We start from the raw sequence: 25,576 nt of genomic DNA, 5'->3' as shown, positions 1-25,576 counted from the left end.
TCCAATGTTGTTTATAGATACAGGTGTACAAAGCACAGGTTCTCTTCGCTTAACAGATGTAAAAGATTTAATTTGTGTATTTATCATTCTGACAGGATGTCGTCTTTGTTCACAGAAAAAACACTCGCACTCAGTTTCTTTAATTGATAGTCAGCTGCCCTAAAGATGTAATATGTAAGAATTGGTCTAATTCATACTCCACACAAGTAGGGGGCAGCATATCACAAGCTAACCGCTTACTGCTGTTTACTCTAGGTTCGGTTAGCTAGTTAGCTCAGTCTGCCATGCAGCTAGCAGTCAAGACTGGGAACACGGAGAACTGGGGAAGTTTATACAGCTAACACAGGAGCTGTGGCCTGGGACAGGGGTAGCTCATTAGCATGCTAACTTCAGTAGATATCTCAGCAACACAATAAGTAGACAGCAACCTGAATGATAAATACTAAATAATGACTGTGGCTATTCAATAAAATTCAACTACTAAATAGCTAAAATAGTATCAGTCTGTTATAAATTTTTAATCAGTTAAATTCAGCAAAAAAACAGCAATTAAGCGATCAATCATTAACATCTAGTATACCTGGAGGTCTGCGTTTGAAGACAAATGGCCGCTTCACATGGGCAGATATATTTATGTCTCAGAGAGCAGCAACAAAACTTGGCTAATGTTTTGTTTGCACTGGACTGGCCAGCGTCTCTCCTGACCTAATTCGAAAGTTCCTCATAAACTTGTTAACTGGTAAAGTCTGCCACATGACCAGCTGCAGGAGCTGACTCCTGTGGTGAAGCAGCGATGTACTGATCTCATTTAGTCACGCTGCACATCAGTCTGAGTTGTGTTTTGTGCAAAACTGTTAAGTAAAGAGGCTCTATGTAACAATGTGTAGCACATGAGCCTGTGGACCATTTGTTTAAGTTGTTTAATGCTGCTCATGCTAACAGAGAGCAACAGAAGCTAGCGTAACAGCGTTTTAATATTTTTTTGCAACCGTTCCGGTGATCGATTTACAAACTCAAGTTCAGCTTCGTCTTAAAAACAGTGCAGTAGGCCTTTATTTCAACACGGTAGTGCTTTTTCTTGCATACATCGTTAGTGATCTGTCGCACGATAGGTTACATTCAGTATGGCCACGGATAAAACAAATCCAGAACATAAAAACAATTCACTGCCTTTTTTTTTGAAAAGCAGATAGAGCAAATAACATTTTCACAAAAACAAGAACACACTGGAAAGAAAATATGACACTTGAGTTCTTGCACTCTAATGCAGAAGCATGCACTGCAGATGTTAAGTTTCCTGCAATAGGAGAACAGCTGGACCCAACACTGACAACTTCATTTTCGTTATTGTATTTAAGTGTTGTTGATACAAGTAATGTTTTCTTGTCTTCTTGTACGAAGTTAAAGGTTGCATGGTCATTTACAGATTGAGTTTTCATGACAGCTGAAGTACCACTGTGTTCAAGAACATACGGGCGGCATCTTTTCTTTCAGTTTTGGTCTGAGAACTGGGTTATATATGAAAATGATCCATCACTGCTCACAAGAGAGCTGCAGTCTGTCATGAGAGTCAGAAAAGTTTGTGAGATTATGAATATTGATAGAAGAGAGGGAAAGTGATGAGAGGAAACAATACAATCTGTTAAACGATAAAAGTCAATGTAAAAAAAAAAAAAAATGTACAAAAGCATATCGATCTTCAACAACGAAAATCTAACGTAACACACATACCGACTCGTATTGTCACTTCACGCACACGGATTAGGAATCGATTAACTCGGGAGACACACAAACAATAAAAAAAACACATCATCCAACCGTTTCTTGTGCAAAAATATTTTCCTTAAGGAATGAAACTACTAGATATGACAACATGTGATGGCACATTGATATTTCCTTTCTCAAAGGATAAATAGTAAAATATATCATACAGACGATGATTGAAGAAAGTACATAAAACAAGTAGGAGATGAAATCCTACGTTCAGGCCCGAAGCCTTTTTCTCTGAAGGTCTTCTAAGTGCAAATTGTTGCCTCGCAGCTCACAAAGGATCCGATTACAGGAAAGGTTTTTTGGTCAAAAATACAATTCAGAGACCCTTTGACCCTGTTAATGAGCAATCCTGATGATTTTAACTCCAATGTTAAATGTTAAATTACATACTGTTACTTTGATCTATTCTATATTGTCCAAATGATACGGATATAAGCTAAGGATACGAAGGTAAGCAGGATTTGGCTGCTGTTGAATATTTTCATCCAACAGCAGTGGCACGTTCTTGTGAGTAGATTTGAATTAAAGCCTGAGTCTGAGCCCTAAAGTCATCTGTTTGAAACCGATCATCCACCATTACTTGTTTTTTTAAATGCATTTGTTTGATGTTACATTGTTTTTTCTACACATTTACATATTGAACAAGCTTGTGCTATTCAGATATGGCAGCTACATATAAATTTCACATGTATTTTGCGGCTGTAAGCGGTTTACATGGATGATAGTTGCGAACACTGAGATAAATTGACCAGTATTTTTTATTACGGTAAGTAATGAGAAGTGTAAAAAGCTTATTTTACATGTCAGACTAAACAAGATTTCAGTAAAGTACGACTGAGATGGCAAGCTAAAGGCTAACGCTTGCTAACGTTTTTTTCAAAATCAACAATCAGGTTTTGCCACCAACAATATTAGATTACCAAGTCTGTAACGGACGAAATTTGATTAGCTTTTGTATTTTTGTTTTCTTGGTTAAGCAGATTTTGAGTTTAAGCTAGCTGTTAGCGTTGGCTAGAAGCTAGCTCTCACCTGCTACAGCTGATGGCAAATTAGCAACCGCTAATTCCTGTCGTACATTACCACACCTAAAAGTGAGAAACACCATGAAATGCCCTTTGTAGATGCATATCATTTGGTTTTCATTGTCAGAAGTCTGTTTGAGGATGAAGCTAGCAGGCTAGCATCCTTCACTGTTCTTTTCCGGCCTAAATTACCCTTTTTTATGCTAGTTACAATGATTGTATCAGTCACACAACCCATTTTTGACAAATAATAGTTTGACATTTGCTGAGTGACTAACGTTTTTGTGTCCAGAAGTGTTGACAGGCTTCAGCACTAGCCACGTTAGCTTAATTAGCTGCTAGGCCTCCATGGCTCCTGTCTGACCAGAATGGTATGTTCCATAGAAGTATGATTGGACAAAATTATCAAGGGAAAAGGGGGAAGGGATGATGAGAGCAATGATTATCTGGTCCCTGATAATTCCAGTCTCTGGTCTTTGTAGTTTTACGTTCATTAGCCGTGTAAGTGCTAAAACTCTTAATGTCCATGGGCTCAATTTCTTTCATTCTGGTCCAAAAATGACAAAAAGTTCAGATACTGTGAGAGGAAAATGGGACTATATGTGCCATTTAATGACATCGGTGTCCTAAAACATGACACGACAATTGTCCACTTTGCGGATGCCACCAAATTTCTCTGGAAGAATTCGGCGGACCAATTTTTAGGCACGACCTCCGAAGTACCTGCTTCGACACACCACGGAAAGCAAAATGGTGACAAAAATATGGGGAATTGTTAGTTATAAGTCTTTTTAAAATCTTTTTACGATGGACTCCGCTCAATTCTGTGGGGTGCAGAAATACGTTTGCGACCCGCAGTAATAATTCTGTGGCGTGGAGTAGAAGTTACTGTGATGGTGATGGTGGTAGTTGTTGTTCTGCGGGGTGGAGTAGTAGTTGTGATGGTGGTTTTGGTGACTCTGGATGTTTCCGTAGGCAAAGAGCAGCGGGGCCGTGGAGGATGGGGTTTGCTGGGCGGTCGCAACGCCCGCTGTCAGAGTCCCGTTGCGTTGGATGGAGCCGTACCAACTAGACGTACCCAGCTGGGGAGTGGTGGAGAGGAGACTGAGAGGTGTTGAAGAAGGAGGGAGAGGATAGAGAAAGTAATTTAATCAGTCAGAGTATTGATTTTCGATTAGTTCAACTGATTTGCTGTTAATACTGGACTTGACTGTATTTGTGCTTCAGTACCTGGCCCGATCATTCCTACTATTAATGCTCCTGGACAGGTCGTCGTCACTATCGTATCGTCGAGGGTTGTCAAAGAAATAAGCTCTGGAGCTGAAACTGTGGCTGTTGATCATCCCTCCTGGAGCCTGAGAGGTACAGAAATGTGTTAGCTTTGTTATAGCTCACAGATTATTGCTGGCATTTGTAATTTTAGCGTGTAATTTTACCAGGTTTTGGTTGGGTCTCTGGACTCGGAAGAAAACCACCACTAAGCTTGTAGGCAGCAGTTCCCAGAAGAACAGAATGATTCCGAACACGATGTAGGCTTCACCGCTGATCTCCTGCACATCGGCCTGTAACACACACAAACACTGGACTGAAAAATATTGGACTGAATACTGAGGAAACAGCTAGCTATACTCAAACCACAACTGTCGTTGTTATGTCTTAGCTTATGCTAAGCTAAGCTAATCACCCACTGACTTTAACAAACAATGCAAGTAGAAACATGATAGTTGTTCTAATGTAAGTCGTTACTTTCATGTTGTATTTACAAAAATGTAGGACTAGGCTAGCTGTTTTTCCTTGCTTACAGTCTTTATGCTAAGCTAAGCTAATCACCCACTGACTTTAACAAACAATGCAAGTAGAAACATGATAGTGGTACCAATGTAAGTCATGTAACTATCATGTTGTATTTACCCAAATGTAGGACCAGGCTTGCTGTTTCTCATTGCTAACAGTCCTTATGCTAAGCTAGCTCTCCTGGCTGTAGCTCAATAGTTAACACACAGAAACAAGAATTATTCTGATCTTCTCATCTGACTCTGAAAACATGCTTATTCATCTGTGAATGAGCATGTTTATAGCCACTTGAGTTGTTCATTAGCTAACTCTGGTTATTAAGCTACTTTCGGGTTAGCTCTTCTTGGTTTGAGTGCACAAGATGAAGCTGTGGTTTTATTGAACACCTTCAAACATACTTATGTTATACTCTGACCAGTAAAGTAAGGTTAAATAAAATGAAGATAGACTATAATTAATGAGAAATGTAGTATAAGAAGCTACTGTGTAGTATAAATATGGGTAAAAAGCTTGGTACACACACTCACAGACACACACGATCAGTGAAAGGACAGAATAATGAGATTTTGTACTGACAGCTGGTACACAGACAGATTAAAGAAATCATTTGTAATGTCAGATTATGGCCACACATACACATAGTAGATGTCTGCTGGTGTGTAATGTATCCAACACACAAACATACATGATGGAAGCCTTTAAAGTGGGCTGTCCATCTCCAGGCCTGAACCATGATGTAGGTCAGACACACAGACACACTGACACAAGCACACGCACACACACACACACACACACACACACACACACAGGGTTATTTATAGCCAAACAAAGCCCTTTACCCCACTAAGCATTGCTTCCCCAAATCTCCTAAGATGGATTGTCCACACACACACACTGGGTACAGGGTTTCTTCCACATAAATGCATATTTTCCATCTATAGCTGAATACACTTGGTACAGTACCTGATCAGAGACGCTGTACCAGCCGTAGTTGAAGGGACTGGGTCTGTCCTGTGGCGACAGGGCCACCACCACCAGGTTGTAACAGGCTCTGGACGTGTAGAGCAGAATGACCACGGCTCCTATGGCGGTCGCTTGGCACACTGATGTTCCCTGGAGAAAGAGTTATCGTGCTTATTACAAGCTCACGCTCATGTGACAGTCAGCCATCGGCCCGTAGTTGAATGTCAGAAATGGGCCACAGATGTGATTCACCGATTTTAAGTGAGGCCTTGCCATAACCAAAATGACAGACTGTAGGCCAGGAATGAAGTTTTGAGGGAGAGAAATTTAAGCTTCTGTATTTTTTTGCATTATGGTTACAGTCATGAGTCACCATTACAGCCCAAAGTGCCGGGTATCGTTTAAAAATGATCTTTACCAGTGCAAATAGGCGAGTTTAAAGAGAGTATCAGTGAATTTGACAGGCTTTCACCAAGTTTAAACCAACTAATTCTAGACGTTCAAAGCCTTTAACATCACATCTAAATTCTCACTGTAAATGCAATCCCAAAAAAATAAAGTTTACATTATCTTTGTATACCCAAAACAATCAGTGTAGCCTAGGCTAGCCTATTTCACATGCACCATTTAGCCAATAATTGCTAACTCTTATCAACTGCATTCATCTATGTCAAACGTTTATCATTCAGCCCATTTTTAAAAGCTAGCTATATCAAATATTTATAATTTTAGCTAACTATTTCAACTGTTTATTAATTACTATTAGCAAACCAGCCTAGTTCAACTGTATTGCTAACTTTCAGCTAGCTAATTGCTACTGTGTATCCATACAGTTAGCTTAGTATGAAAATTCCTTACATCTAGCTAACAATGTCAACTGTGAGCGATTACATTTGCCTATTGCCGCTTTTTTTAGCATTACTGTCAGCTAGCTAACTTAACTTATTTATGTGGTGACTACTAGACTATATTGTCACTTAGTTTATTTTTACCAGCTGTTCATAGTAACCTTGATTATATGTTTTTAACGTGATAATACAATGCTCGCTAAGCTCAATGCTAGGAGACAGATAGTGTTTTGTTTATATGAGTGATTGTGCATGAAATACCAAATTAGGTTGAAAGTAAAGCATTTTTTAAGGAGTATATTCAAATTCAAACATACTGCTAACCTTCAAAAAGGTTAAAGGACTTTTTACAAACCCTGCTTACTTTGTGGAAGATGTTTTTTGCAACATAATAATACCTGTGTTAATTTAGTCTCAACACAAACAGCAGTACAAGAACTATTCCTCAGCAAAATACAGTCTAAAATTAGCAGAATGACGCAAGCATGGTGTTTTCCGTACCTTGGATTCAAGGTAAACGTTGGCAGAGGACATCTTGGCAATCTTGAAGATGCAGACAGCCAGAGAGACGGCACACAGGACGAACAGACTGTCGTTGATCAAGACCCGGGCCAGGACTGCATGTCTGATACCCACATCACTGGAGACATGAAATCAGTCGAGTACACAGACAATTAACAAAACCGTTCTGGGGGAGCTAAATGTGACGATGAAAGGAGAAAGTGTTCTATTAATGGTTGTTGTTTGTTCACCTCGGTGACTCAGAGCGCTCCAGAGCTCCTTGCACTAACAACGCACAAGTTAGATTCACCACCAGGAAAAAAACACTGAGACACAGGAAGAACAAACGCAGAGGAACCCTGGAGAGAGAACGAGAGGAGAAAACAGTGAGAGGATAGCCCAAATAGGTGACTATATTCATAAACAACAACTGATTAAAATTCATGCTGTTAAAGCTGCAAACAAGGAAAATAAAGCCCGTCTGGTTCTGGTTATGTTGTGTAGATATAGACAGATACAGGACAGACTTACTTGTATTTGGTGAGCTCTGGGGAGTACTTTGCTTTAGCCTTAAACATCACCTGAACAAGAAAAGTATAAAAAAAAATACCATCACACACATATTAAACATATTTTCACACTCAGTTTCATGTTGCATTTTTTCATATTTCTCATTAAGGCTCAGCTGGAGACGCATTTGTATGATGACTGAACAGTTTCTAGGGGAGAGATTTAATAAATCCACAAAATAAGAACATGATACCAGTAAAAAGAGAGACCGGAGGGGGGGTGGGTTTCTTTTAGGAGAGGAGTGTGAACCTAACAGCGCCTGAGGAGATTCCATTCGCTCAGCACACATTCAAACAACGCTAGAAACACGAAAAAGCCAAGAAGGAATCCACATTACAGTAGACAGATAGTAGATAGTAGACTTACGATAGATAGTAGACTTTACTTTACTTTGTCACGCTGCCTTCCATTTGTTTTGAGTATGAATTCAATTTAAAAATGATTTGCAACCATTAGCCCAATATGGCCTAATACACTTGTATCCAGTAAGAATCTAATTTGCTTTCATCATAATGGAAGTTTACCTTTTTTTTTACCTTCCTATATTAGACGCTTTATTCAATATGCTGTTCAAATAAACTGTACGTTTCTCTGCTACAAGATGTACACATGACAAGGCCACTGACCTTTTGGTAACAAGTGGCGATGGCAACAGTAACGCTGCTGACATCAGCCTATGTAAGTTCAGTATTTACCATTTACTGACTGCTATCTGTTAACTAAATTGCCCCTTTAAGACAATAAACCTTTACTCCCATTAAAGGGATCGCTACATTGGAAGGATCAGTTCAGCAAAATCTCCACTGGTTGGCAAATCTCTATCATCTAGTGTTATGTATTGTCACATTGCCTAATCCTAATAATAGATAAGGAGACGTTAGCCAAAAGTTAATATATGCTGCACATAAATCATCACTTAACCCACTGCCTTGCTGCCAACATGTTATCAGTGGTGACCTCAAATAACTGTACACAAGTCCGATTTACAAAAAGCTGGGACGCTGGCCTCAAATGATCTGGTTCACCCACATCCTAGAATGTTGTTTTTGAAAACTGTTGACCAAAAACATGTAGTTTACTCAGCTAATAAGAGGAACAAACATGAAGACGTATACAATACAATCTGTGATTGGCCCGCTCAAAGCCATTTATCCGTAAGGCTTTCTTTTTTATATTACATGATGAGTGCCGAGGCCACAGAGGTCCTTGAAAATTGCTCAACATTGTCAACAAGAGTTTAAACACACACAAGCACTCACAGAATCTAGGCCAAGAGGTCGTTTGAAACCTAGAAATGAAGCAACCAGTAAACAGAACCCTGACAGATTACATACTGAATGTACAATATAGGTGAAATACTGTTTTTTTTATCTGATCATCATTATTACTTGCTTTGGTGAGAAAGAGGTTAGAAGTAATGAGGGGGAAGTAAATCACAGGTCGGGTCTGGACTCATCCTGACTCATCAGAAAACACACGAGTATTTCCACACATGCATGTGTGTGTCAGGTGACGGGCCGTGTCACGGTGGCATGATGTTATATCAGCCTTCTGCAGGTTCAACATTAAAACAGCACTGTTCAGCAATAATGTATAAACAGAAGATCCTTGTGGTTTGGGCTGCTGGTCGGATAAATCAAGCAATTCAAATGAGTCACATTCAATCGATGATATTAAGAAAAAGATCTTTAATTGCAGCCATAAGTTGATGAGTCAGTGAGGCCACTTCCAGTTACCCCTGAATGAATTAAAATGCAGTGCAGCCTCATAAATTAATAAGAGTTTAAGACTGTAGTTCCCAACCTTTATGGCTTGTCTCCTTTAAACAAAGCAATCTTTATGTTTGAGTAGCTTGTTTTTCTCAGCCTGTAGTTGTCACATGATCACACAAAAATAACAGCAATATTGCAACAATGACATGTGAATATCGACCAACCAAGTCTATGTTTTAGTTAAAAATGTCTGTGTTGTAGTGCCGCTATTAAGTCAATCCATGTTATTTCTCCTCACTCCAGGTTTCCGAATAATCCGACACATAATCCAAATACACAAATGACTTAAACCGGCATTAACTGATTTTTGAGGCCACAACAAGCTTTAAACACAACACTGACATATCTCAAGCTTTTAGGTTCATATGGTGAACGTGTTAGCAAACAGTGGCTCATCCAGCAGGTAGAGTGGAGTCCTGTTTGTGTTCTCTCGTCTTTTAGCTCCGTTTTTGGTCCCCTCCACCTCCACCATTTTAATCAGACTTTCAGTAGAAGTGCTCCTTTTTTGATTGAGAACTTTAATATAACTGAGACTTTTAAAGCAGTTTGTTATGCTACTCTTCAGTGTACCAGGTGAGTCAGGATCGATGGCACTGCAGCAGGTCAGGGTGGTCAAAGTTTCTACTGTGAGAAAATCTGATATATTACTCAGGTCTGACCCGGCTAGACATGAAACCACAAGCAGGAAAAGTTTGTTCACTGGGCTGACCGGTCACATGGTTTCCTCACATAGATAGAGGGACGTATTTTTAAACATATAATGACGGGGTTTGAAGATATGGAAGGATACCATTTTGTTGTTAATGGCGGAAAAGAAAAAAGGCCGCTCGTTTTGAGTAAATGATTGTAGCCGCTGAGTTTTAACTGGCCACAGATCAGCTAATGGGCTACAATGTTTAATCAGCAGTCATATGACACCGCTGGCTTCCTTACCTAATCTCCACTCAGTCAGTTGGACAAGCTTCCTTTCTCCTCGCACCCTTACATGTGATTGAGATACACGCTGTGTTTTCCTTTGAGGCAGTGATTGAACTGTTGGTGTTGCCAGCGAAAAGTCTCAGAGTGCGTAGGTGTTTTCTGACAGAGGAACAAACAGGTCTCTGACATTTGGAGTGGGCAGGTGTTAAACAACTGTGGCTCACCAACTGTGTCCACACGGTTTGGGACACACGCCTCAGATAGGAACATTTGCTTCAGACTTATTGAATAAAACACATCAATGGAGGCTGGGACTTAATGCAACACAGGCTTGTAGAGGGAGATGTGAACATCTGTCACCGCGGGACATGGACTGAGTCAGTTTGCAGAGCTTTCAAATCGACAGCAACCCAAAGAAACTGCTTCAATCAGGCAACCACTCGAATATAGGACATGTAGGCCGCTGGTGACCACGGTGACCACATTTCCCCATTTGGAAAAGAGGAAACGCTGGCTACAGAACCCCACAAGCAAGAACTTGAGTTTTAAGTTACTTGGCTAGGAAAACAGACATGTCTTGAGTGTTACACATTGGTTAGCCACAATACTGCACTCTGACTGGCTTGTAGAAATACTTTTAAACGTGTTAATTTGCCTTCCTTAATGAGTCATTCAGCCCTTCATACTATATGTTTTAAAGCATTTTTAAAAATAGGTTGCTTCAAAAGCCTTTTTAGACCATTATACAACTACTTAGTCAATAACAGGAACTTTTCAGTGCCTTCAAAACCGATCGCAGGGATGTCAAAGGCCAAAAGACCAAATTCACACGGCGGCCATTTTCCCCTAATTTTGCGAACGCTGGGATAAAGATCATCCTGCTGTGGTCTAGCTTGCAAGTCGTACTAAACATAGAGAATCTGACAAATTGTTATCATTTCACCACTTCCCGATTGACAAGCAACTGAAAAGATGACAGATAGTGAAATCTGGAGGCACATCGGGCCATATTTCAAGGTAAAACAACATATGTCCCGTTAGCTAACGTTACAGTTCAACCGCTTCCTAGCTAACGCTACCGTTTCATTACATCCAGTGTGTTTCACTTTCAGGCTTAAATAAATTAGATTTATAAATATATTGTGAATTAGATATAATTAATACTTTTCCTGTTGCATCGTATCACTATCAAATGGTGATATTAGCTAGCATGGCCGCCATGTGAATCTGGTCTATAGCTCATGAACATGCTAACGCAAACACAACAGGCACACTTCAGCCACTGCTATGTCATCTTGTGCCGATAGCAGTCAACAAGGCGAGTATCGGCCGATAAATCACTGCATCCCTATTAAGTATGAAGCTTCAGCCAGGGGATGGAGAACTTAGCTTAGCATAAAGACTGGAAAAGATCACATCTGTGAAGCTAGAAGCAGCTAATTTTTGACATATTTGCTTTTGACAAGCATTTAATAGATTAACAAAATAGTGTTGACTGAGTGTTTCAGCTCTACCCAACATATCTGCAAGCCTATGCCAAAGAAGCACTGCCAAAGCCTCATGGGAGCTGTAGTTTTTGAATAGCTGGACGTTTATCTTTGCTAAAATGAAAACCAGAGCTGCACGTTATGGTTAAAAAAAATGATATTGTGGTTATAGTGAAAGATATTTTTACATCCCAATCTTCATTTCCACTTCCACAAAAATATCAACATCATGATGATGTGACATTTGTTGGGGTCAATACCACACAGACATGTTTTCTGACATCTGGAGAACAAGATTTGTGGGCGAGGACATCTCTGCAGCACCACAGTGATGCATTATAACGCTCTTGGACACTATTTATAAATTGCGGCTTCTTGCTATTTGGATATTGCAAATATTCCTTGGAGAGCATGTTGACTACAGGGTGTTGGTTAATGCTGGCACCAGGAATTCAGGACACTGGGATTAACAGAAGTCCTCCGAAGGAGACAACACAATATGATCTGCTTATAGGGAGGTTAAAATGTGAAATCATATGAACACAATGAACACAAAATTGCAGTGTCAGCCGTTTTATGAAATCAGGTCACACACACACAAACACTGCCCACCATCTCACACACACACATCCTCTCTCCAGACACTCACAGACAGACACACACACACCCAGTTACCTGTGTGAAGTAGAGGTTGAGCAGGCAGAGGGTGAAGAACTGCAGGCAGACGGGGCAGCAGTAGAGCAGCCAGTAGGCCAGAGGCTGCAGCTGGTTCGCCTGCACCACATTTTTAAAGTAGAAAGAGAAGAGGGTCGTCCTCAGCGCGGCCCACAGCAAGCACAGAAACAAAAACACACTCTGGTAGCTGAAGCGCTTGTGTCCGTAGTGCAGAATGAGCCAGAGCTGCAGGTAGACGAAAACAAACAGGAAAGAGTAGAGGACGGTGTAGACGGCGGTCAGACTGAGCTCCAGTGTTGGGGAGATTGCAGCTCCATGGGACTCCTTCAGCGAGGTAAACAAATGGGAATTAACCTCCTCTCCTGCCGAAAACATCTCCACTGCGGGCTCGCACTAACACATGGGATGCTGGGAAAGGCGAAAACATTCAAAGTGGGTCAGCCCTGGGCTAAATTCTCCGCGGATGACAAAAAGACGGAGGGTATTCGGGTGAAAATTTGCGACAAAAGCAGTTTATTCTGAAAAGAAGTGGCATATTGAAACAGCGCTGGTGCTCAAATCCGGTAGGTTGAAGACAGATTTGGGTGTAGTTTTTAAAAAGCGTGAGGTCCAACATAGAAGGAGGGACAGAAAGAAAACAAGAGAGGTCCCCCTGTGAATCTCTGCAAAGCTGCTCTCTGCAAAAACAACTTAAGGGGGGAAAACCTCCAGATCAGCTGTGATGCAGTTCTAGACCCGCCCCCCTTGTTCTCAAATAAAATGGCAACTGGCTGCGCGTTGGCCGCCATCTTGGCTCAACACCAGGCTCATTTTCATGTGAAACAGCTGACTCCGGAGCCACGGATTCTAGCCAGTTTCCGAGCCAAATCTCCCAAGTGAAGGACGTCCTCACGCCCACTTCCTGGATGCGCCGCCTCATTGGTCAAACCCGCCGCCCAGCCTCCGCAGTTCTCCCGCCCCATTGGTTTATGATGATGTCAGCTGTGGCAGTGCCCGCCCTCTGTGAGCCCGTGATTGGTCAATTGTTCAAGTCAAAGCTGTCCCCCGATTTTATTGGCGCAAAGATGCACGTGGGCGTCTCTCGCAGGGAAAGAGGCATCAAAACAACATTTTGCAGACGTTTACGTCAAGTTACTAAGCAACAACCTGCATTTACGTAAACGTTTTGTTGCCTTCAAAATAAAAGTATAAAATGATTCATGGAAAAGTAAGCTTTCATTTCACTCATAGAAAGTCAATTCAACTATTTTATGTTAATGTACATGGAAGATGGATTAACACGACTCTTACCCTCTTATACATTTTAGTCAGAACTGACAGAAAAACAACATTAATTTTTCTACATTGGTTCCATTAAAGTCAATTTCTGCCTAGATAGAGAAATGACAGTGTGTAGCAGTGTAGCTGTGTCATTATGTTGCACATATTATCATTTTATTTTATTACTATTTTTTTATTTTGGTGAACATTCTCAAAACCTGTTCGTAATATTCTCTGCCACAATGGCCATTTATGTATCACCAGCGTTACATTGAACAAGTGTGACCGCCTGACATCCTGTGTGTGTATGTTGTTATCATCTTGTAATCAATCAAATGTAAAGGTTCATGGACGTGAATGGTCTTCTTTTAGATTTGAGAACATGTACATGGCTCAAAGCTTTTCAAAGTAGACTATAACTTAAAGTTTATACAGCTAGGTTCTCATCACACTCTTATAATATCATTTTCGTCTTCATTATACTGACTACGCAAAACACATAGCCAAGCGAGCAATAATGATTTTATTTTGAAGGGATAACAGGAAGTACTATCATAACTACAGCAGCTTTAAAGATGGAGCGTCAGTTTTAATGACACAATTTTAAATGTCACTCTGCAGCTTGCTGAAATATATTCTTGCTGACTTGCTTTGACCAAACATCAGCTACCTCTCCCTCGGACATGTTCCGACATGCATCTGTAAATGTGCAGGTGTTAGCGTGAGCTAGCTGTTTGAAGCCATGGTCGAACATCCATCAGTGCATCTGCGATCCAGCTAGCTAGCCTAGCTAATGAGCTAGCTAGCATTAACTACATTCCAAAGTTAGGAGAAAGCGCCATTTTTGGACTTTTTTCTGGACTTTTTACGCTTGAAGGATAGGCTGCTGCTTATAATTCGCATCATAATGTCTTTATGTCCTTCTGCCACGGGTTTAACTGTGGTTTGCAACGTTTGTTCCACCTGGAAAGACAAAAGTTGAAGTTTAACCCCACTGCCTCAGGTAACACTCTGCTAGCATCTTTGTTATCACTGCTTTCTTTTTTCTCTCTCACAGCTCATTCAGTTGCATTTTGCCATGAACCATTTATAAATAAAACAGTGTAGGTCATATGAAATAATAGTGAACATATTGTAATCCTTCCTGTCATCCAGAAAGTATCCTTTTCATCATGTTTGTCTACTTCATTACAACACATTTCCCCCCACAGAGAGCAGAGCAGAGCCTGTTCCTCCATGATGTGGTGGCTGTGCATTGCAGTCTTCCTGCTGTGGATGAGGTCAGGAGGATGCACAGAAAAAGCCAACACGTCAGACCTGATTGAATACACAGCTGCAGACTTCTATGAGAAACTGCATTCTGGGAAGATGATGTTCATCTATTTCGAGCATCAAGGTATGCTGCCTATTCTGTAGTAAATGGAAACTAAGCAAGCTTTTTCACACATTTTCTAATACATTAATAGGTAATGCAATACATTTGTGACTATAACTGTGTAGTAATTTACATTTGCAGCTCCGATGTCTAAAATATTCTTTAGGTACATAAAAAGGCAGTATATACTGTATATATAACTTGATATAACCAGATTATGTAACTACAAAGAGACACGAGACAAACAGCAAAGAGACCTGCAATGACCAAGAGACAAAAAAGGCCACAGAGATGCTTAAAACGACCTTGAAGAGACACTAAACGACTGCAAAGAGATGTGCAATGACCAAAAAAGATGCAGAATTACAACAAAGGCAACAGAGGCGCACAAAGCAACCGCAGAGACGCAAAATGCCCACAAAGAGATGCAAAATAGCTACAAGAAGACACAGAATGACCACAAAGAGATTTAAAATAACTCGAGGGGGCAAAACATGACCAGGAAAGGATGCAAAACAATGACTGAAAGACACAAAATGACCACAAAGAGATGTAGACAACCTGAAAGAGATGCAAAGCAACAGAAAAGAGACACAAAATGATCAGAAAAAGCTGCTTAACAACTACAGAAAGATGCAAATCAACTACAAGAACATGTAAATCGACCACAATGAGATTTAAAACGATCACAAAGAGATCCAAAACTACTGCAGTCAGACACTAAAGGTCTGCAACGAGATGCAAAACCACCACCAAGAGCTAAATTCATATTGTGTCTTTTAACCTGCTTGTCATGTATTACATTACTTCCCTTTGTATCCAGTCTCTCCAACCATCTCTCTCTTCCTGGTGGAGTTGGAAAAGTCTGCTGACGCACTGCAGGATTATGGGGTGCTGGTTGGCAAGGTAACAGTGTCATGTACTCCTTCTTTAATTAAAGTTGACGTTAAAGCTAAAAGTTTTGATAAGTTGAAGTGAACGGTTAGAGAGGTGGTAGTTCAATACTTTTGTGTTCTTTCTCAGGTCAACTGTAATAAAGAGCTGGTTCACACGTACTGCACAGAGGAGAGGGTGCTGCACACAGCCTTTCTGTTCAGGTATGTTGTGTTGACGTGAAGATGTCACTGGTGGTTAGGCAATAAATACAATTAAATTAAAATCAGGAATTTATCACAACAGACATGGAAGACATGTATGTATATTGGCATTGTCTTCAATCTCCCTCAGAGGTGGTAAAGAGTTCTTGGGGTTTGATCTGGACACCGTGTTTGACGTCAACTCCATAGTCTCTGAAGTCTTGTTGTAAGTAAACAACATTCCCTCAAAATGATATATTACTTATAATACTTGACAGTCAAAATCAGCATCTCTCTCTCTCTCTCTGTCTTTACCCTCCAGTGCCATTCTGCGTGAAGAGGTCAAGTACGTCCACACAGACTCCGACCTCCTAGCCATGGAGAAGGCAGCCAGAGGGAAGAAGGACATTGTGCTGGGTTACGTCAGCAGTCTGGGAACACAAGGTAACGAAAGGAAAGAGTGTGACACAGAGGCAACCGAGAGTGAAAGTAGTTGTGTGTGGGGTCAGTGCTAGAAATGTTCTGGCTAATGTATTTAAGGACTGATTAATGACTCACTGTGTAAGGCGGTGACTCTGAACAACTAATCAGATTAATTGTGTTGTTTCTGCTGATTGTCTTGCTTAAGAGCACAGATCGATAATGGAGACAGCGTACGTGTACGGAACCAAATACCAGTTCATCCTCATAACTGGAGGCCCAGTCTTGAAGAACTTGGGGTAGGTTCTTTGAGGAAAAAGCTGTCTTGCCTGTGAGAGGAGTATTTTTGATGAGAAAAGTTGTATTTACTGTGCGTCTCTGTCTGTCTTTGTTTCAGTGTCAATGAGTTTACTCACTCGTCTCGAGTGTGGTTCCTCCACTGTAGAGATCATAGTGGGTTCACAACCCCGATGACCTCTGAGCGCTGCCCTTTGACACTCATGAGGAAACCCCTGTCCACCCTCAGCCTCCACTCCTTCCTGCAGCTCATGGAGGCTCCACTAGTGGTCAGTATCACATAGATGAAGATGCACGGTGGTACACACTTCAGCAACTTAAGTCTAGAGCTGAAAACAGTTAGTCTATTAATCATTAATCAACATGATTTGTTCTACTTTTGATACTTTTGATTGTTTTTTGTTCTTACTCGATCCATTAATTGGTGAAGTCTGTTTTTTTGTTTTTTTATACCTTTTAAGTCCAAAACTTCCTAACTACATTTTTCTTAAGTGTCAGTAAGCTGTCATTTTCATCTTTATACGAAGTTGTCCCAAATAAACATTTTTAGTCTGATTTTGTAGCAAAAAACAAAATATCTATAAGTAAAATAAGGGCAAAAGTGAATAAAAAATATTAAATGTACATTGTGTCTCTCCGCTGCCAGTCTGAAGTTTACGACGACCCCTCCTCGGTCCAGCCCCCCCAGTTCCCCTACCAGCAGACCCCCCAGGTCTTCCTCTTCTCTCGTCCCGCAACCGGGCACCTGGACCGGGACACAGCCACCACTCTGGCCTGGAGGCTCCGTGGCCTCGCCCTGCTGGTGCTCGTACACAGGTACACATCATCGCTTTAGGCTTTGTTTTGAAATGACCAACATTGATTAATTTTTCTGTAACTCCACATAGAATTTAATCTTGTTATCGCTTTTGAGTTTGTTATGTTTTGCAAATATTCTTTTTTCTTTTCCTTTTACGTAACCAGATTGTGTTCTTTATATATTTTTTCCAGTAACAGTCAAAATCATCTTTTATAGCCGTCTCATATTCGTCTGTTTGTGTGTGTGTGTGTGTGTGTGTGTGTGTGTGTGTGTGTGTGTGTGTCTGTTATCAGGCAGAGTCCCGCAGTGAAAACCCCAGATGAATACAATGCTGCTTACAGGTTGAATGAAAAGGTATGATGGTCACTTACATACAAACATACCAAACTAAGCGTTGTTCATACCTGTTTGTTTTACTTTATTGTGTGTGTGTGTGTGCTTGGAGAGTTCAGAGGTGGAGTATTTGACCCTACACGACCTCGATGAGGTGATGGACCTCGTCGCAAACCAAGAGAAAGAGGAGGAGGAGGATGATGAAGAGGAAGAGGAGGACATGGGCGTGGTGGATGACGAGGAGGAGGATTCACGTTTTGGTGAATGTCTGATTTTAAAATGAAGAGAATGAAAGAGAGGAATCAAACAGCAGCAAAGGAGGGAGGACGTGTGTGTGTGTGTGTGTGTGTGTGTGTGTGTGTGTGTGTGTGTGTGTGTGTGTGTGTGTGTGTGTATTTACTGTATCTAATGTGTATCTCCATCTAGGCAAGCTGGACGATGAAGTTGCAGCATCTGTCTACGAAAACCGTGGCGACGTGACGGACATGGACTCAATTACCCAACTAACCTCTGACAACTTCCACGCCGCGGTAGCTCAAAGCAGCCTGACAGTGGCGCTCTTCTACCTCAGATGTAAGACACACTCTCCCTACTGTCCGGAGCACATTTGTATGAATTCAAATAGATGTGTAATGAAATGAATTGTAGTTTCTGTTTTCACCACCAGGGGATGCCGTTTCCATGGTGCTCCTCAACTCTTTCATTGAAGTTGCAGAGAGACTTGCAGGTAAACTGCAGAGTGAATGTAACCGTCCCATTCACCTCACACAGTACCTTTGCTTCACATCACTCCACTCTCACTGTTTAAAAACCTCTGCCTTAAGTTGCATTCATGAAAACCAGGAATTTGCCCAACTCTGATCTAGGAAGATATTTCTTTGTCTTTACGCAATGATTCATTGTAATTATGTATTTATTTTAATATTTTTTTTTTATGTAAGTCAGTCAAGTCAATGTCTGCCTGATTGATAATTCCTTCAGATTCCTCAGTCCAGATGAGCGCTGTTGACTGTGGAGAGTGGACCGACCTCTGTGCAGCTCAGCCCGGCGGCTCCCTCCCGATCCCCTTTCAGCCGATCACTTCCTTCCCCAGCGTCTTGCTGCTCCGCCCCCAGGAGACGGCCCAGCACTACGGAGGCATGCTGGGTACTGAGGCGCTACATCGCTTCATCATGATGTGAGAATGTTTCTAAGAATCCACAGACACGAATGTGACTTTGATAGCATATTTCATCATCAGGTGCGTTTTACACTTCCAGTTAAGATCAGTCATCACGGAGAGTACTAGGCAATGGCAGTGTTTAAAAGATTAAAGATTTAATAACATGCAAAGATTGTATCAGAGAGTAGGGTGAAATTTGGATTATTGGACAGATGAGAACAATCAGATAATAGTGTTTAGATTACTGGTGGGTGTCTTTTATCTATTAAACCTCACTGTGGCCTTAAATAAATCAGTTTTTATCTGTACCGCTACAAATAAACACACACAGGAAACACCTTTGTACATGAGCTTGGTAATCTGAACAGCCGGACATAATAAATCCATGTCGGGGAGCTTTTCTAAATACATTTTATGTCTGAATCCTTGAGTCATTGCTTATATAGATGTGCAGTCATGTTTTCTATAAAAGCTTTTTTGTCCTGTAATCGCCTGGAGGCTCAAGCCGTGCTTTTCTGTCATCATGTCTTGACTGAGGAGCGTCTCCTCAGAGCAGAGACAAATCAGGCCAATCAGCCCGTAATGTTGTGGCTGTTCTCCTGGAATACCTTCATTTCTGTACCTTTAACCTCCGCCAGGTCCTCTGTGCTCATGAGGCTCTCTTGCCTCTTTTGCCTTCATAGTCTTGTTTATAAATGCTTATTTTTTCTGTTCTTTAACCAGGAGCCACCAAGCTTCTCCTGTGCTACTGTCCACCCAAGAGGAAGTGACATCATTCATTCAGGACGTGCCTCACACTGAGCTAGCAGGCTATAAGCCTGACAGAGTGCTGGGGCTGTTCAAGACACAAGCACACACAGGTAGGAGGCTGTAGTGCACTTTATGTTTAATGATTGTTTTGTAAAATTCTCCAATTGGTGGTGATGCCTCAAATAGCTTAAGTCTTTTGAAAGAAGATCCCGCACACTGCTCTCGATCAGCATCACCAAACCTAACGTTTCGTTCCCTCTGGACCTTCTTCAAGATTGTTTCAAAAGACTCTTGATAAAGATCCAGGGGTCAAGAGTGTCTGTTAGTGAAATGTTATGTTAAGTGGAGATGCCTCAATAGCTGAAGCCGAAACCAGGACTTCTTAACTTTTTTTTTTTAGTGAAAGCAATATTGTTTGGTGTAAAAATCACAATATATATACAGATTTTGAACTTTTTGAACATAGTTAATAAAAATATTAATAGAGATTAAAAACGGCAGCAAAGAAAACGACGGTACTCAAATTGTAAACATGCAAGAGACAAAAACAAAAGAAAAAAAAAAACAAGTTAACAGAAATAAAGAGATAAATACACATTCAGGCACGTCACCCTGGCTCATTGGACTTTTTCACTTTTTAATAGATCAGCAATTGTGTCTAAGTTAGTCCAGATAAGTTGTATCCCTGAAACTTTGCTTGTGTTGTTATTGTTGTATATTTTTCTAACTGCTGACCAAATCCCATGGAAAGAGGAAAAACTAAGGGGTGTGTTAGTCTGCCTGTCAGCACTTCCTGAACTTCCAGGACTCAGGAAGTTCAGTGACAGAGTGACAGAAATATGAGTTTCCCAGACAACAAAACACCACACAACAACTTCGAATACTTATCAATTCTGTTTGATCGGGAGGTAAACAGTGGAAATACAGAGTTAGTTTCTGAGGTACGCTACTAAGAATGTGTGTTTGTTGATGTGCTCTGGCAAAAGATGAACCAGGTTTTTCCTCTCTGTGTGTTGGCCTCCCCGCTGTGTCAACAGACTGACTCTGTTCGGATGATTGATGGAGCTGCGTTTTTCACACAGTGCTAAAGAACTCAGCTTTATTGAGTATTTCTTGCAGCAGGACGGTGTACGTGGGGGCTGAGTCAAAAAACAGTGTCACTGACTGACGCTCCAACACTGGAGCTCTATGGCACAGATGAATAAGATATATCAGGCTTTAGATAGACACAAACCACAACAAACCAACTTTAAAGATGAGAAAATGAAACTGATGACACAAGACGGACCAGGTCGCTCTACAACCTACTCTCTTTGAGAACCACTGACCTGTCCACTGTCCTTGACATCATACGATGATGTATTAGTGATGTTTCTCTGTCTTTCCAGGCGTATCACTGTTTACCGAGGCAGCAAAGTCATTGAGAGGAGAGGTGTTGACTGGACTGCTGACAGATGGGCTGGCACAGAAATGGTAACAGTCTCGTCATTCCTGTTTCAAGGTTGCGTCCCTGACAATCACCTTTGAGTGCTTCACTTGTGCGAAGTTGTAATTTACTATTCACTTGAGTTCTTTGAGATCTTTGTTTTGAATTTGACAAAAGACAAAATTAGCATTATCCACAGTCCTTTTCAGCGGTATGCGATTGATTGACAGTGTTTTTGAGTGTTTTAAATATTGATTTAAGTTGTGTGTTTGCTGTGCAGGGCGGCAGAGCACACAGTGGATCTCCCTGCTGTGTTTGTGTTTCCATCTTGGAGGACACACACTCAGCCCTCCTCACTGTCTGTGTCCACTTCTGCTGAAGAGCTGCTCTCACACATTAACTCTGCACGGCTGCATCCACTGGTAAAACAAACTATGTGTTCATAGTGTCTCATAAAGTCATGTCTACGCTGAGAGATACTAAAGAAAAACAAAGATGCTTCTAAGCTTAACTATGTAAATACAGCTAAAAAAATCTAAATGCCGACGTCTCCCAGCCCACACTGTGAGCCAATCTTTATCTAAATCTCATGAAATTAAATAACCATAGATAAATGATGTGGACGTAACTTCCTGGATGTTCGGTTCGCAGTATGTCACAGATAACGAGCGCCATATGTGGGTTCACAGAGTTCGGCCGTGGTTTCCTCAATACATCCAGGGTCAGAGTCATGCGTCACGCCTGAGTTTACATTTGCTCATTTAAACAAATACAGCGAGCTGATGTGGAAACGGGTCTTTAATGCAGACGTCCCTCAACAAGATAAGTTCAGCTCCTCCTTTGAGTGTTTATTATGCTGTTTCAAGTTAGTTTATAGGGTTGTGAAGTTAAACAGTTGAAATGCACCAGCAAGGGTTGAGAGTCTAAAAACTAGTGTTCAAACAGTAACAGAGTCTTCCTTTTGGTGGTGCTGTTGTCCTCAGTTTTATCAGGACTCAGGAATACAGCAAGATTTCACAAGTCTATCCAGGTCTTTCCAAGTAAAAGCAGAATTTCTTATATATATATATTTTAAAAAATGCAAGATGATTTTTCCTTCCACCCACAGTTATTTGTTAATTCAACCTTCCAATGTGATATTACTGTTTCAGAACAAGCTATCGCCGCACACGGATACTATTTAAATCTTTGTTCTTTATCTCCGTTTTATCCTCAGCCTGAGCTGACGGTGGAAAACCTGCCGTCCTTCCTCTCCCTGGGTAAAGCCCTCCTGCTCCTCTTTGTGGGAGAGGAGGAGGACGAGATTGGGCGGAGGCAGAACCAGGCGCTGGTGGAGGAGATGAGAGGAGTGGTGGACTCGGGAGAGGGGAGGATGGAGCGATACCTGGCCTGCTGGATCCACCTGTACATACAAATTCAACTCACATTATATTACATTTATATACTATTTATGATATTAATAGGTATATTGTGTTGTTCTGGGTTCCAGTGGCCGTACTCCAGCTGGTATGTCCGTCCTGGGGTCATACCTTGGCTCTATGCCCCCCCTCCCTGCTCTGGTCCTCACCCATCTACCCTCTGGAGATGAAATCTATCAGTACTCCCCCAACACCCCCATAACGGCCCCCTCTGTCCTACAGTGGCTGCAGAGGGTCGAGGACGGCACAGAGTCACCTGCAGGTAAGGAGGAGGAAGTGCTGGATGGCAAAGAGATAAGTTGAGCAGTATTTGGGAAAGAATTCAATATGATAATATGACACGGCAGGTGACCGGGCAGTTTGGGTTCACAGGTCTCCTTTCATTGAAGAGGTCGTCCTCTGAAGCAGCAGGAGTCACAGTAATGATGCTTTTAACTGCAGAAAGCCCACTCCTCTCCTCAGTGATTGCCTACTTACTTGCAGTGATTAGCTGACTGCCTGCAGTCATGACTTTCCAACACACTCTATAGCTACCTTTCCACCTGGATGACTCTGGTCAACACTTTGTTGGCACAATGGCTGCTGAGTACATGCGAGATAGATCCAGATACAGACATTATTTCAGGTGTCACTAGAAGAAGAGTACAAGGAAATACCATCACATTTTTTGCTGGACACGTACAGAATAATGGACTGTGCTCTCAAGATGTATAGATGTTAAAGGAATATGTCACCAATTTGAAATTGTCATGGCCCTCAGACAAGCCTGCAGGATCCAACTTGTGTTGTTCTTGTCTGAGGAATGTTAAGTTATGGGCTACAATCTTTGAGTTCAGCAGCAACACGAGTAATGAACTTAAAAGGGTCTTTAAATGAAGGCGATGATTGTTAAGGTACCTTCAGGCTTTAACCTTTGACCTTTTGAACCCTGCAGTTTGTATAGGTGTGGGCCAGGATGTGACACCAGTCTCGCTGTGACTTGTTTTTGTTTATCTGATGCAAAGGATTGCTGTCCAGCACATTCCAGCCATTCTCTGCAGAGAAACCAGGGACCTGCAGGCTTTAGGGATGAACTTTGGCTTTAAGCTTCCAGGTTTTGCTTCCTGTGACTGTTTCCTTGCAAGGCAGTTTCCAAAACACCTTGTATGAACAGAAAGTGTGCACCTTGTCAAATAGCTATGGCTCATAACATTAATGGCTTTTGAGTTTTAAAAATCGCAACTGGACAAGTTGGACTTTATGGACTGCAGTTCATTTTTTCAAAACTTGCGTTTCATTTGCTTAATTTGTTTTTTTTAAAGACTCTTATTTCATGGCATTATTCAGTGTTGTTGTTGCATGAGAGTATCATCTTTAATGATGAATCACGTTGCACGTTGTCATTATAGATCTCTGTCTTGGTCCATCTATGCAGGGATGTTGGGTGATGATAACTGGCCTCCAGCTGTCGATTTCTATGACTTCCTGAAAATCATGGACGAGCAGGAACCTGACTCTGCCCAGCAACAAACTCCTGACGAGGACGAGGAGGAGGATGATGAGGAGGATGTGGATGTGGAGGAACACGTGGGGGTAAAAGAGACGACACATTCCTTCTCCACCTCTCCCACACCTGACAATAACCCAAAGACTCACACTGAACTGTAATGGACCAGATGGGAGAGATGTGTCTCTAGCTTTTGATTAAACGTGATTGTATTTTTATCTGGGCTTCAGTTGTTTCTTTTACTGATATCATACTGGCTTGTAATATTATTGTTGGCATATTTTCTATTCATGCTTTCCTACTTAATTTTACGATTTTTCACGGCCTTGACAACTTCCTAATCAGTCATATGATCAGAGCAGCTACACTGTTATCTTTTCTCCCTGCCTTATAAATAATAATGGTTTAACTGTTCTTTCTTCCCGTTTATAAAATCAAACCATGTGTGGAAATCGCAGTGACTTTAGGTGAAGGGTATCTTGTGTCCTGGAAATGTCTTGGCATTTGTTCTGACGTTATTCTTCCCATCAGTCCACCTCGTGTCCCGTAATGACAGTGGCATCATGGGATGGCTGTGTAACTCTTCCCGGCAGCTGAGATGCAGATCAAAGGAAGTGGCATAGGTTAGTCGGATTGGTCCGTTTTAATTACAGTGGTTTCTGGGACCGAGAGTTGTTTGAATCAATTAGTGTCTCAGTTAAAAGGGAACATCCGTCCTAAACCGTGAAGACTCTGAAAGGCTTGTGGTTTACAGCCGATTCTCTTTCGAGTCCATATGTGAATCTTCTGCTTCAATTTTTCTCCACTTGCTCACTTTTTTCTTTGTTGTAATTGCGCTGACGTACTGTGAATATGATCCAAGGTCTTACAATTTATATTGTAAATGGCTTAGTTAATGCTGTAAGGGCTTGGTTCATCACAACAACAGAAATACATAAATAAATATTTAGATAGTTAATTGGAATTGGGTTATTATATAAGACATAATGGGCAAAATACAGAGAACATAAAACACTTGAGTAGCTAAAAGTCAATGTATATTCTACACTATGTTATTAAAGGTCAAGCAATGGGACCATTTTGAAAAGTCTCACTTAAACATAATATCCCTTGAATTGATGAATGTTTTTTAAATTCATCAAATAAAAAAAAAAATCTTAAATTGTGTAACTGGGACTTGAATATTGGCCCTAAATCACTGTCATAGTGTTTATGAATAGCGTAGATGATCAAGTTCTCTCAAAAGCGTGAAACAGCGCCCCCGTTGCTTGTAAGAACTGGTAAATGTTAGCCGGTCTGTGTGGTCACAAGCGGTATTGCACCCCTGAAGCTGTTGTGTTTTTGTCGCTGTCCACATGGACACAGTTACAGGGACAGGGCCTGCTGAAATAATGAATAAATTCATCATTCAGTCACCAGACAGCTAGAATACTGTTGGCCTATAGGCACAA

General features: G+C 41.2%; 2 protein-coding genes across 2 annotated transcripts; one reads left to right on the top strand and one right to left on the bottom strand.

The window, feature by feature from the left end:
• Positions 1-1,035: 1,035 nt before the first annotated feature.
• On the bottom strand, positions 1,036-13,012 carry gpr137c (G protein-coupled receptor 137c). Its single transcript, XM_084346676.1, has 8 exons — positions 12,324-13,012; positions 7,433-7,482; positions 7,153-7,260; positions 6,902-7,040; positions 5,553-5,702; positions 4,232-4,357; positions 4,026-4,150; positions 1,036-3,899 (listed from the first exon to the last, which is right to left on the bottom strand). Exons 1-8 carry the CDS (start codon positions 12,696-12,698, stop codon positions 3,614-3,616), a joined length of 1,359 nt encoding a protein of 452 aa, XP_084202802.1. The 5' UTR covers positions 12,699-13,012; the 3' UTR covers positions 1,036-3,613.
• A 1,142-nt stretch (positions 13,013-14,154) lies between these two features.
• On the top strand, positions 14,155-24,343 carry txndc16 (thioredoxin domain containing 16). The gene is made up of 20 exons (XM_084346757.1): positions 14,155-14,586; positions 14,795-14,979; positions 15,782-15,864; positions 15,982-16,055; positions 16,186-16,260; positions 16,357-16,478; positions 16,663-16,753; positions 16,852-17,020; positions 17,398-17,567; positions 17,844-17,904; positions 17,996-18,143; positions 18,310-18,456; positions 18,551-18,610; positions 18,865-19,060; positions 19,769-19,905; positions 21,184-21,268; positions 21,502-21,643; positions 22,438-22,625; positions 22,711-22,901; positions 24,054-24,343. Exons 2-20 carry the CDS (start codon positions 14,820-14,822, stop codon positions 24,284-24,286), a joined length of 2,532 nt encoding a protein of 843 aa, XP_084202883.1. The 5' UTR covers positions 14,155-14,586; positions 14,795-14,819; the 3' UTR covers positions 24,287-24,343.
• The last annotated feature ends 1,233 nt before the right edge of the window (positions 24,344-25,576 follow it).

This window comes from Pagrus pagrus (genome assembly GCF_965226575.1).
Source record: "Pagrus pagrus genome assembly, chromosome: 24".
NCBI lineage: Eukaryota > Metazoa > Chordata > Actinopteri > Spariformes > Sparidae > Pagrus > Pagrus pagrus.
The sequence above is the reverse complement of the archived record's forward strand: the minus strand, read 5'-3'. Positions and strand labels throughout refer to the sequence as shown.

Bases quoted from the DNA above. Each gene is read 5' to 3' on its own strand.
- gpr137c (XM_084346676.1), bottom strand. From the start codon at position 12,698: ATGTTTTCGGCAGGAGAGGAGGTTAATTCCCATTTGTTTACCTCGCTG. The intron at 7,041-7,152 runs GTGAACAAACAA...TCATGTCTCCAG, and splicing joins GAGCGCTCTGAGTCACCGAG to TGATGTGGGTATCAGACATG. The intron at 5,703-6,901 runs GTACGGAAAACA...CTCTTTCTCCAG, and splicing joins ACGTTTACCTTGAATCCAAG to GGAACATCAGTGTGCCAAGC.
- txndc16 (XM_084346757.1), top strand. From the start codon at position 14,820: ATGATGTGGTGGCTGTGCATTGCAGTCTTCCTGCTGTGGATGAGGTCA. The intron at 15,865-15,981 runs GTAACAGTGTCA...GTTCTTTCTCAG, and splicing joins ATGGGGTGCTGGTTGGCAAG to GTCAACTGTAATAAAGAGCT. The intron at 16,261-16,356 runs GTAAGTAAACAA...TTTACCCTCCAG, and splicing joins ATAGTCTCTGAAGTCTTGTT to TGCCATTCTGCGTGAAGAGG.